Genomic DNA, 13900 nt, shown 5'->3' with positions numbered 1-13900 from the left:
TGGTCGAGTTCTTGTTTATAGGTTTTAAATGTAGTCTGCATCTACAATGTTCTAAAACTGAATTCTGCAAACTTTATCATGTAAGAAATAATGATGTCAGAATGAACTCCTGCACCTCAGAGTGCATCAGGCTTATAGTGAGTAAATCCCTCCATCCTCCAGCTTACAGTATGTGCTCCTGTGTCTCTGATCCTCAAGGTAGGGGAAGAAGCACCTCCATAAGTGATTGTGAACATAAGGCAAGTGAGTGTGCAGACAGAAGTGTGGAAATTGCAGGGAATGAGAGTTTGGATTATTGCATCTCAGCTGGGCATTGCCAGATAATTGAGGCAGAGTGGGACTGGCAAGCCCCTTCAAAAGTGTGCCAGAGAAAGATGGATTGGAAAAAATACCCAAAGTGGCTCTAACAGAGATTCATCATCTCTCCCTTCCAGCTGTGTTGATGATGCAAATTTGATGAGGCCATTGAGGAGCAGGGCAGTGGATGGCTGCTGTTGAAAGGCTAATTTTCATTTAGCGATATGTGGGGGTACATTTGTTAGCTGTGACCAGCAGCTATAGGTTTTTTTGCCACACAGTTGAATCCCAAAATAAATAAAAGAAATATAACTGCATTTTTTCATTGCTGGACTCAGCTCCAAGAGCCTCACTGCTGCCTCACTTTGAGTTCAACTTGGTCTCTAAAACCAAAAGCTTGTCTCAACAGAGGACCTGAACTGCAGTTTCATGTAGGTGTGGGACAAAATATAGATATAGATATAAATATTGTAAAGCTCCCTCGTGCGATACGATTATCAGCACACTGCTGCCAGATATCAATATTTTGTTAAAACATGCACCCCTACAATCTATTACGTTTGACAATTTGAGTTTACTGATTATATCAGAGAGCAAATAGACTTAGTTGTAACTTTGCATTGCATGTTGATTTGTTTAACTCTCTTAGAGTGACTAAATTCACAGTTTATCTGAAGTAACCACTGACCACATTTGTTTATATAATGTGCTTTTACTTTTATGGGGCCTAGTGTGTACACTGTAAATCTTGGCTTGCATGGCGTACATTTCTCATTTGGTCTCTGTCTGTTTTTTAGGGGAGGGGGTGGGGCTTTATAGCTGTTCAGAAGCTCAAAAACTAACATTAAAAAAAAAAGAGTATTGACAGCTGAATTGACCTTTTCTTGACCATTAGTTTCTTACTGTAGTCCGTAATATCAAAACAGTTTGTTTGTTTTGTAGCCATTGTGACATGCAGTTCAGCAGTCATGAACCAAGTCACTGTGGTTTCTCTTCCTCTGTCTCTGACTCTCTGTCATAAAGAGGACTGGTACATCTTTCTCAAGAATACTGCTCTAAATCTCAGCCCCGTCTGACCCTGTTTGCCTATGAAAACTGTTTGGTTCTTCTCGGTCCAGTTTCTGTTTCACCTTCATTATTTGTATACATGAGTTTGATGCAGTCATTGGTTTTACAATTTGTACTGCCTTCAGTTAATATATACAGGAAACCATTGTGCCAAATAAAACTAAAAGCTCTCTGTTAATCAGTAAAGCTGAATGTTAACATCAGCTAAACCTCCCAGACGTAAATGTGGTCCGCCCTGTGACATAATACATGATTTTCTTTTAGGAGGCAGGTTAACTAAGAGCGCTGCAGTGGTAGTTTAACATATCTAGTATATTTTCATATTTTTTCATATTCAAAGCATCTAATGATCCTCCATCAGTTTCACTTTTGCATAAGAAAGGTCTGAGGAAATGCTTTTATTTGTGCTTTAATTCATAAATGTTTTCATTTGATTCTGATTTGTGCTGGGAGTCAATAAAAACTGACATTTCTTATTTCTCATTTTAGTCAAGATGCCACCTGGACCAGAAGTCTTTCTTTGTTTTTTTCCCGCCCCTTTAGGCCTGTAGTTTTGCTACCAACTGTTGTGGAAATATTTGATCTCAGAAAGAGTTCGATTTCATAGATTATATCCCCAGTCAAACTCAGCTATTCATAGATTAGGTTAATCCTTGTGTCCAAATGTTTTTAATGATGTTTAAGTGTCTATTGGACGCATATTGAACCAGTTGGGAGTTGTGTTTACATTGTACAGTGTTTGTTTGTCTTGAGTAAAATTAATCAGCAAATTTACATTTTGATATAAATGCAGCTAATATTTAACGCTTTGTATTACCTGATTTGTAAGTTTTGGTTTTAGAAACATGTGTTAAAAGGTTATTAAGACATTATGCAACATTGTTGAGGGTATTGACTATGCTTTATTCACTGTATTATCCAGAATAATCTGTTTTTATTTGTAATCTCTCTGTTCTTACCTCCTTCATATAAAACATACAATACAATGTCCAAATGAATCAAACATCTATTTTTTGGTATTTTGTGACAAATCAGAAACAGGTCCAATTCTCACGAGCCAAAATTTTACTCAACTTTTTATGTATGTATTTATTGACATCAACACCAACAAAGACACTGGTAAATTTGTAATTTAAAATACAATATGTGGTATGGAGATGTGATTTAGGGTGCTTTCACATCTGTAGTTGGGTTCATTTGGTCTGGACCAGTTCCTGTTCACACTTGAAGGAGTATGGAGTAAACATAAAGACTGACAGGTGACTCATTGACTGTGCAGGGTTAGTAAGGTCAACTGGCATCATTGGCTCTAAATAAACCCAAATGGGAAAATCAAATTTTGGTGACTGGATTGCAGGTTGTACTGCCCTTAAATGCTTCTTATGTGTTTATTAATATTCTCTGGGGTCACAGTGGATCAGAATTTCAAGGCCAAACAATCCCCTTTAATTCAATAAAGCCAATCTAATATTAAAAAAATCAAAAATTAAAATAAGCTAGATCTGGATTTTTATTTGGATCTACATCAAAATTGTACTCACTTGCTTCCAACCACCAAATGAGCCTGTTTTTTTTCTTGATTTTACATCAAGATCAGTGTATTATTATCTGACATGTTGACGAAAATGTTGAAAGACGCTATTTTATATGAATCCACACCAAAAGTTGGGGTATATTCTGGACCCCAACAAAAATGTTCAGTAGTTCTCATGTAATGAGTTATGACTTCGGACACTTGAATAATGCAGTATCACTGATGGTGAACAACCTCAAATTTAACCTTTTTCTGCTTACTACCATTTAAGCTGAACGTTTGACATACTTCAGTCATGTTGCACAATTTCATCGTCGCAACTGAAAAAGGTCTTATTCTTGAAACAGAGAAGTCCCACTGTTTCTTTGTCAGAACACAGCTGTTTATGAACTGGCCAGTAGAGACATAGTAAGAGAACGTTATAATAAAACTCTGTGTCCATCAAACCATTACCATAGGTTTATAGGACATTTACAACTACATAGATAAGTGATATATTTAAAATTATGCGGTTGATTGTAAATGATCAAGATGAATCAAACAGGCATAATGATTGCCTGTTTTATTTACCTTAATAATTGCACATGCAATATGTTCTGAACGGTACTGTGTAGCAGAATGATGTTTCTCCTGCATAAGCAAGGCAACTTTTCAAAATAATGCTTTTTTGCACTTGAGAATAGCCTGATATTAGGAGACATGTTTCCCTCAGCAGCAAGGACAAAGAACAAATAGAGGTCAGGGCAGCTTTAGTTACACATTTAATTAATCGCATGTGCTGACATCTCAGCAGCACCAATGCCGTTACTAACACCTATAATGTATGCGGGATGAAAAAGTATTGAGGGTCACCGTACTTTCAGGACATTTAAGGATACAAAATGTATCTACCATATGGCATGTACTAAAACTGCTGAATATAATTTTTCTAGTTTATTTTGAGTTCCATCACAAACATGTGACTGAATCCTCAAGCAGGACCAAGACCGTTCAAAGTGTGTCCTTCTGGTGTAGCCGTCTTTAATTTAAGTTTTTTTTGTGTTAACTAATTCACTCTTCTTCTTTGGAGTTGACCCAAATTGAAGCCAAACATGCAGATATCATGCCCGCTCATTCAAGAGTGAAATTCTGTTTTTAAATTCTACAGCTTCATTTCACTATTATTGGTTTTATTATTATAGAATTATTACATTTGTATGTTTCTGGTTAATCTCTTATTAAATGTTTCAGGAAAACCACAATTCAAAAGTATTTGTAGTCTAGTGTATGTAGCCTAACCTCAATGGTTTAAATGGTGAGGACGAATATAAGAAACACCTCTCAGTGTAACAGTTCAACAGCACAAGAAATTATATCATCAAAGAGGACCATAAATATGACTTAACACCTCTCCAAAACACTTTCAACAAAAACTCAATATGCCAACCTTTTATGAAGAGAGGATTCATTAACCTTATATGGCGAAACTATATTTAAAAGGGCAGGCACTTTCATAAGTTGGCAAATCATTGTCTTGCTAAAGAAGTTATACTACAGCAGTATCTACACTCTCAGGAGCTGCAAATTTTTTTTTTTTTTTTTTCCCAATGAAAAGTCACTCCACACCCCGTAGCTAGAAGTAGTTCCTCAAAGGATGCTAAGTGTATACCCTGAAGCCTGGCAAGATGGATTTGTGAGTTCATGTAATGTTACAAATCCACCTGCCTCACAAGGTAAAGGGTTCATTGCAGGATCATTTTATTAGTTCATCATCAGACACTTGCCAAATTTGTGTACTTACTGTTTAGTGATTGGCAGTAAATTTGGATTGTCTAAGCTTAATATGATGGATGAAACCATTATAGTAGGCCAATAGAGGCTAAAAAGCTTGTCTTCACTGCAAGTTCCAAACGTTCACACTTGATTAATTTGTACAAAAATATTGATTACATCTTTGAGCATTCTGAGTGTGCGAGAAGACTGGACATCCTCTTCATTGGTAGGATTTTGTCAATCTTTGCAACTGAGCCCTTAACAGTAGAGCACCATTCTCCTAATTCCTTAGACCTAAATTATAGCCAGTGCGTTTGTCTCCCCCCCATTTGCCTCTTTTGATAGTGAATAATCTTATTGTGCTGCCTCATCTGTGCTTGGGGAAGAGAGCGGACCCTTGAGCCCTGGAGAAGGTAATCAGATGAGATGACTTCCCAAAGAGCAAACACTGACAATTGTTACATTCAATGTGTAAAAAGGCCTCAGTTGGGCTTCAACATGTCACAGTTATGGTGATGTAACTGTACCAAAGATGGAGCCATGTATAGAAGTAATGTTATGAATGTGGATGATAATGCAGCGAGACGAAGAAGTTTAGACAGTTTATTTTGCATATTTTAAGCCACTGATGAGTGACTGACTGAGTTATTGTGACAACTTTTAAAGAGGAAATGAGTCTCCTGTGTATGAGCAGCAAAACAACATGTTTGTGAAGATGTAACATCTTATCTGCAGCGCTGCTCACTGGAGCGTGATTTCTGGTCTGAGACATGTCACTGACTTCTCATGAAATGTATAATTAGATCTCTGACTAAGATGTGATTGGCAGAATGACCGTTGGAAATGAATCATTTACACAGTATATGTAAATTCTCACATGTCAGATTGGGTATGTTCCCAGATAGCTACCTCAGACCACATTGTGCTGCCTTTTCATTAGTTCTCTTTAATACTGAAGTACCTGGTTTGAAATGTAAAGACTAACTGACACATAAGAAGCACAAGTTAAGCTGCACTGAACCTAATTCATGAATAGCTGTAGTTAGGTGTGCAGTTTGTTTCTATACTCTTTATGAGTCAGAGAAGTGGTCCATGTTCTCAACGTGTTTTGATCTGTGATTTCAGGCTTTGCAGATTCTACTTCTGCTTTTATTGCAGTCATTTGTTTCAGACTTGTAAACCGTTTCTGAGGTTTTATGCCTGATCTTGGTGCTCAGAGGCACCTCAGTGCATATCATTTTGTGAAATTCAAAAAGCTGGAAATATTCTTGTTTTAAAAAACTGTAGTCTGTCATTTGCTATATTATTATTTTGGTGAGCATACACACTTTCTTTAAATCTGATATTTTTTTTATTTGAAGCTAAAAATGAACAAATGATATTGCATTTTGCTGAGAGAGATGAAATTACAACAGGGACAATCAATAACTTCGACAATGTTGATGCTGTACCCGCTCTGCAATTATGTTTTGTTTACAGGGACTACGGCTTTTACTGCAACACAATATTGTTTCAAACAGCAAGAACAATTGAGGCATCAAATATGTTTACAGACTATATCACATAAATTAGATTCTGAAAATCAGATATTATATTTTTCAATATATGCCAGATGGTCTTGCTTTGCAGTTGGTTGAAGTTATTGATTTTATTTGTTTATCTTTTGACTTTTGAAACATAGAGGTTTTCTTTCATTTAAAAATGGGTTTTAGTGCTCAGCTGTTTGAAAGTAGATGCGTTTTGGTGCATTGAGGCAGAAAAACTGTGTTTATTTGTGGCCAGGATTCATGCAAAGCAAACTAAATGGCACCACAATGTTTCCGTGTCCTGAAGCTCAACCTTTGAAGACATGAATTAGTCACTTTTTAAAAATGATTTTCCAAAGAGGGAAAATACATAGTTTGGTTATAAAATCACAATTCTTTTAGGGGAGACAGTATTTCATTACTACAACTATTACGTATGTACTTGAGTAAAATCTTAATCAATCTTTTTCTCCGAAGAGCGTCAGCGAATTACAGGATTTGACTGACACACACACAGTTTACGAAATAGCTTTGCATTTTTCCATTCAAGCTTTTGAAATGTGTTCAGTTGCTGGCTGTATATTTAGTTGTAGCTGCCGATTAAGGCTGCAACTAAAAAATATTTTCTTCAGTTATTTTAATCAATTAATCTGAGGTTATTTCCTTTGATTAACCCTTTTGTTCTGTATTAGGTCCAACATGACAGATTCACACGTCTTGTTTTGTCAAAGATATTAAATTTACCATCAGGCTGTAACATACTATTTTTACTTTTGATTAATCTGGCGATTATTTCTTGTTCTTATTCTTGTTATGTGCTGTTCGGTTTATAAAATGCTAATCAGTTTTTCTAATTCCAAGATGACGTCCTCAAATGTCCACAGCCCAAAGATATTCAGTTTACTGTCACAGTAGAAAAAAAAACAATGATTGATTATGATAGTTAGTAATTGATGACTAATCAATCAATTAATTGTTTACCTCTTTTTACATTGATATAAAATAGAAATGCAGAAAATGCACACATTTAAAAAGCTGTTACGAGCAAATGGTATTTTTGCTTGAAAAGTGACTCGATTTATGGTTCTTTTGTACATTGATTAAAGGAACATTCAAGGAACTTGTGGGAAACATCCAATCAGTTTTATTTCTATAGCCCCAAATGACAACATCTTTCCACTCAGAGAGATGCCTCAGTGGGCTTTACAGTCTGTACAGTGAAGGACATCCACTTACCTTAGAGTGAAAGTGGAGTATCAACTTGTTTGTAATTACTGTAAGATGATCCATATTCCATTCATGATACAGAGAATTAACACTATAACCACATGAAAGAGATTCGACTGGAGACTTTTACAGTGGATCTCTTTGAAAAAAAAAAGGTTTTTAACTCAAAACCTGCTGTTGATCATAATCACATGGACACTGCATAAACATGTTTGATTAAAGAGAACTGTCTTTTGATTCAGTTGTGTCTGTGTGAGAGAGAGACACAGGAAGTAGAAATACTGTCTCTGTACATTGAACTATGTTTGTAATCTCAACTTGTTGATGGAGCTGAGCGTCTCTCTCTCTGACAGGTATGGAGGAGCGGACCAACCAAGCATCTTGGGCCCCAGGTGGTGAGTCCAGTCCCTCCTATGAGTCCTCCCGGGTAAGTTGACCTACACCTTAACGCCTCTGAATGGCCTTTCTGCTCCACAGCACATCATTTAACACTCGTTACATCAAATCAGTACATTCACATGTTTGAGTCTCGCCTTATCCCACTCATATTGTATGATCAGTCGTAGAAATGTACTGTACCTCACATAAAAACCTTTGTTTTTTGTAGCACATCCAAGCACTTATTTGTCCACGACTGAAACTGGTTTGAAGCTTAAATTGACTTTTTGATGCAATATCGGCCCAAACTTCATTTTATTCTCCATTACACAAGGAGAGGGTGTGTAACCTGTGCAGCCGAACAGTAAGGACAGTACTGTATATTATGGCATCATAAATCTATACAAAAGAAGAAATCTGAATTTAATGTAAAAAAAAAAGTGTCTTGGTCTCAAATGCACAATGTATTTTTTGTTGTTTATAAAGTAAAAAGTAACATTTAATTGTGATCAATTATAAAATCACACATTGTATATAATCACTCTTACGTTATGATGTATTATAGCTTATTGCTTTTTTAATGGGAGAAATTTTAAACTGCATCTCTATTGTTGTGCTTGAGTGAGAACATCTCGCTGTTAGTGTGAGCAAGTGTGAACAGCTCTCCCCCCTGTTTGTTTGTCCCTCACACATTGGTTGTTCTAGATGCCCTGTATGAATTTCATTTAATGTCAATCTCCTGTCACTTTCCATTAGAATTCAGTTAAATGTCAGAGCCACTCGGGCTGCGTTACCTTGTTTATTTCTCTGTGCCCTTCCCGAATGAACATCTACAGGCTATGGTAACATAGGCAGCTTGATTTGAATTATAAGACAGAGACGCTTGAGATATCTTTGCTCCAGGTGCATATAAATGAGTGTTTTTGACATTGCAAGGCACAGCATCAGCCAGCAGACAGCTGTTTGTACCTCCATAAGGCGTGCACAGAAACAATCACATGCCAGTCTCCACACAGCTGCAGACACACCTTACAGTGATACAGACATGATTTATATAACCTATAAAATATTATATCCTTATACTCCACTTTAAGAAGTGAGGAGCATGTGTAATGAATCTCAGTAGTCTACATCAACCTGTTTCTTAGCTGTATAATTTATGCTACGGTTATGACATGATGCTTTAATGACATAGGTAACCATGTGAATGATGAAAAAAAAATTCAGAGAAAAGTGGCATATTCCCATTGTGGATGTCAATCATTTATTGATGACCATTAAGAATGTGATTGATTAAAATTATGTTAATTGATAATGCGCAAAAATGGTGTGACAATTTATAGAGTCAGGCGATCAGTATTAGAGCTGAGTTTTGATTGCTGGAGACAGGATTTTAGATGTTTTTCAGCAAAGCTGTGATGAACAGTTTTCAGAAAAGATTTTTTTTTTTTTAAATTGAGATTATCTGATTTAAAAAAACATTCTGTGTAGTCCCATGAATCGTTGGTAATGACATACTATTGGTGGAAACAAGAGTATCTATACAGTGCAAACATTACCATGCCCTGCAGCAGATGCTACCTTTGTTGATATTCAATATTTATTACCTCTGCCTCCTGTGTCTGTTAGATAATTGATTGGTTTGTCAGCAACATTACACAGAAAGTATTGAATGGATCCCTTCTCAGTTTAATTGAAGGTTTGGTCTTGGGTCAAATCTAATATAAATCTTTTTGGTGCCTTGTTTAATCAATGAAGAGTACAGTAATCCTTGACCATTTCTGTTGAAGCTGTTAATGTCTCAGGATATAGATAAAAGCTGTCAAGTATAAGGAAGGCACTTTCAGCATTCTAGTAACACTGATCATGATGTAACTTTTCTACATAAGGAAGATTTGATTTGTTTTTCCTAGGCATTATCACCTGTCTTGCCACCATTTAAGTACTATAGATATTGTTAAATTAGCACTGATATGGTTTTGTTGGTGTTAATGCCATTCTGAACCATATTTTACCAGCTTTAATAAAAAGACACAGATTTCCAATAATGGCACATAAACGCATACAAAAAAAATGTAAGTTGGAAAGAATAAAAATCAAAGTTAATACAATATGAAAACCTTAACGCACCAGGAATGTTCCTCAAAGCTCAGGGCCACCAAAGCTACAGCCTGGACTTTGTGGAGCTCTCAGAGGTCTTTTACTGTGCATCAATTTTCTGTCAACCACTTATCCTGTCGAGGGTCATTGGGGAGACTGGAGCTTCTTACTGCACACAGTGGCCGAGAGGCTTATATTTACACTCTTTGGCAAGTTGCCATTTCACCCAGATAGATTTTAAAGAACTAATTCAAAAGAAAATGTTATTAGCTTTTTTGTATATTTGTAAAAATGATTGTATCCCTGAGATATTTAAGACATTCGCTGCTGAAACCTTCCTGTCATTTTCTGCTTTTCCCTGCTTCTGTAAAGCTGTGGTAACAGTAAGACTGCATAACAGACTGGGATATTATTTATTTATGAGGTTATGATATTGTCTCTATTCTAAGATGACTACATTCATTCTAATACTTTGTTCATTTAATCATTTAAATGTATATAAGCGATGCTCTATTCACAATGTCCATCAAAGACTCTCTGAAGTAGTACTCAGTGCTTCATCTTTCCGTCTGTTACAAAGGGAATTCAGTCTTGTCCCTGAGCTTGTTTGAGCCGGTGAGCTACGAGTGTGTGATCAGTCAACTGTGAACAGTCCCGAGTCCTGCCGTGCTGACCTTGGCTCCCAGCCAGCCGCTGTATCCTGGGCAGCTGTGGCTGTAGGCTGGCGGTCTGACAGTCAGGGCTGTGCCCACCTCCACCACACGACAACCCCCACTTCCCCAGTGCCTTGCCCCGACTTGATACTCGACCCCACACGCATCCATCATGAGCATATCATCACTTCCCAAGCTGCCACAAGCAGCCCCATGTTCACCTGGGATATAGCAGTGTGTGGAAGAGACGACTTTTTAAACGCTGCAGCGAGTGATTGGGGTAAAAGGCGTGAGCTCCGGCCTGCATGCTGCCACGATGATCTGACAGTTATTTAGCCAGTAGTGCCAATGCAGCCCTGTGGCAGCGATGACAGCGTGTGTTAGTGTCTCGGATAGATGTAGGCCACCAGTGTTTGGGAATGATGAGGATCTGTGATTGATGATCTAGCAGTCCCAGAGGAGCAAACACAGTGTGGTTGTACTGACAAACACACACATGTAATGAGCCTGGGTTGACAGTGGCAGTCATAACAATCGAAGTGCTCATTACCATCAAGAGCTTTCTAATATTTAGTCAAAGGAGTGGTTTCACATTTTGAGAACTGATGTCACTGACTTACTGATAAAGAGATATTGAGATAGAGATGAGATAGATATTTCTCTTTGAAATTCTGGTTACAGTCAATGCTAAAAGTGAAAAAAGAGCAAAACTGCGAATTCTCGATCAACTAATTAACATGTTTACATCTCCGTCTATAAACTAGCACATCACCGAAAACATAGCCAGAGGAAAACTTCACTAATGTAAAAACCTCTATGGATAAACAACAATTGTAATAAAAAGAGTTGTCAAAATGTACATTGTTTGCAGTTTGAGGGGTCCTGACAACAACCTCTTGTTACATTCGTGCTTGAAGGGGAATTTTACGGTGCAATACTGCGAGTGGCCACTGGGAAAAATTGGAAGTCAGGCTGAGCATCGCCGTCCTATACAGGTTCTATTAATATCTATGATTCTAGCTAATCCTGCTCAGAATTCTTTCTAAAATGGCAAATTGTTGTAGGCATACTGGCGCCGGTAGTTTTTTCTTAACCTACTTTGGACAGAACCAGTCTGATTCCACCGTTTCCAGTTGTTACGCTAAGCTAAGCTGACCTGCTGCTGTCTGTATGTTTAACAAACCAAAATGCGAGGGTTATCAATCTTTTTCATCAAACTCATCAGATGGTGAATAACCTGTGTTTCTTAAAATGCTGAAGTATTCCATTAAGTCTGTAGTTTAATTTTTCTCGTGTGCTGTGGAATACAGGAAATGTTTTTGTATATGAGCTGTGTATGTACGTCCGTGTGTGTTAGTTTGCTAGAGCCTCTCATGGGGCTGTTGTTGTTATTGAGTCTGTTCATGGTGTGATTAACAGTGTGTGCGGCCTGGCAAGAGCACAATGGGGAATCTCTGAGGATTCCCTCGACACAGCACAACACTCCACTGCCTTTGAAATTACTCCATCACCATCCACTCACAAAAAAAAAGATGGATAATAAGATTTACTTTTTTTTTATTTTTTTTACTGTATGTTGAATGCAAAGGGTACGAGTTGGAAAAAATAGCTCCATAGAAATGCAAGCCCAATGCTGCTCGGTCCCACTGGTGGGAGTTAATGTAGTTTGGGGAGATGAATTTGACTGGAGCACAGGAGGATTTTCACAGGGCTTGGGATTAGCACTGTAACGGAGTGTCTTTTATTACATGGGACCCCGAGTTTTCAAAAACCACACTGTGACCGATATTTAGACCTAAGCCCCCCAAGCTGATAACTGTCATGAAAAGGCACTGTTAAGCTGCAGGAGAAAAAGGCAATTTTTTTAAGCTGCAGGTACCTGGGAATGATGTAGGATTGAATCTCTCTGTTTCTTCCCCCTGTATGAAACAACACCTCATGAACTGTGATTTGGTATATAAACCTGTTACCATATAGATAAGATGGTAGAAGAAATACAAAAAAACTGTAATAAACACAAACAAATGTATTGGGGTTAGATATTATCTGTGCCACATATGTAATTAATATAAAGCAAATATTTCCGCACGTTGAGTTCTACGTGACCAGCACAATCTTATTACCTTCTTTAAAGTGCCAGGTTATGATGAAAGACGGCAATGAATGTTGCATCAGTTGATATCCTGTGTTGCCCATAAAACAATTTTTAACTGAGTCAAAATATTTTAGACACACTTCAGTCCATTTGAGGGGGCGATGTGTAGAAGAAATACTCGCAATGATAATGATAATGATAATAATAATAATGATGGAAAAAAAAACAAACATAAAACATAACATTGTTGATGTGTCTTCACAAAGATGTTCACTGAGTACTTATATCTTAATGGCAAATAATGGGGTTATAAATCCAAATGTATTATGAATGTGAGTGAACCTACAAACCATCAGTGACCAAGACATAAGATCTGCTCTTTCACATACATTTTATTGGACTATAATACAAGAGAGGTGACAGTTTATTAGCATAACGACCAGTTGTGCTCTCCTCTCACTAATTAGTGGTATGCAATACTACTCAATTAATGAAGTTGCCCGATAATGTGCTTAATATTCTGTTCTTTCCCCCCAGGGTTTCGCAGACAGCCCTCATTACGGCGATCATTTGAGTGACAGTCGATTAGTGTCCCATGAAGGATTGTCCCCAACACCTTTTATGAACTCGAACATAATGGGTAAGTAAGTGATTCTCTTCAACTCACCCCTCACATGCCCTTTGGTAGTGGGAAGACATCCTGTTAAAAAATTGCCTGATTGAGGTTAAAGCACATCATGCATCTGGAGGTAGCACCACTGAAAGGGCATGGCAGGCTACAGGGCTATTTTTTTCTCCATCTCCTGCTGTCTTTATTTCCTCCCTTAATCCCTCTTCCCTTTCTCTATCTCCCTCTTCCTCCTCCTGTGATGACCCTCCCCCAGGCTAGAAGTCACGCCATCAGTATAGCTTTCCGTCATAAGAAGCTGTCTCCTAGACATTAAAACCGCCCCCAGCAACTATCATTGACAGCAGGGTAGTGATTTCTGGGAGTGGGGTTAAACAGACTGTTGTACCAAAGACCTCCTCACACAAGGAGACAAAAGTAAAGAAAGGTGTTGAAAGATTCCTAAGAGCAGTTGTGATTATGTTTTATTAGATGTTTCTCAGATCAGTGGTTCTTAACCTTTGTGGTCTGACGGACAGCTCAGATTAGCTCAACTAGCCCTCCATCAACACCATCCATATTGTTCCATGTATTTTTAAAGAATTTCAAACTACTACTAACTGAAAATGTGACGATTATTACTATTATTATACAAGACGTGGG

The 13900-nt window shown here is 37.6% G+C and overlaps 1 protein-coding gene across 10 annotated transcripts in view; it reads left to right on the top strand.

The window, feature by feature from the left end:
- tcf12 (transcription factor 12) overlaps nucleotides 1–13900 on the top strand; it is an 80998-nt gene that overhangs the window by 4226 nt on the left and 62872 nt on the right. For all 10 annotated transcript variants that reach the window (XM_037094434.1, XM_037094436.1, XM_037094437.1 and 7 more), the window contains exons 4-5: nucleotides 7758–7831; nucleotides 13168–13270. In XM_037094434.1, coding sequence (XP_036950329.1) covers nucleotides 7758–7831; nucleotides 13168–13270 — 177 coding nt within the window. The remainder of the gene's footprint in view (nucleotides 1–7757; nucleotides 7832–13167; nucleotides 13271–13900) is intronic.

Source organism: Acanthopagrus latus, chromosome 4 (assembly GCF_904848185.1).
Source record: "Acanthopagrus latus isolate v.2019 chromosome 4, fAcaLat1.1, whole genome shotgun sequence".
In the NCBI taxonomy this organism is placed as follows: domain Eukaryota; kingdom Metazoa; phylum Chordata; class Actinopteri; order Spariformes; family Sparidae; genus Acanthopagrus; species Acanthopagrus latus.
Note: the sequence above shows the minus strand (reverse complement) of the source record. Positions and strands in the feature narration are given on the sequence as shown.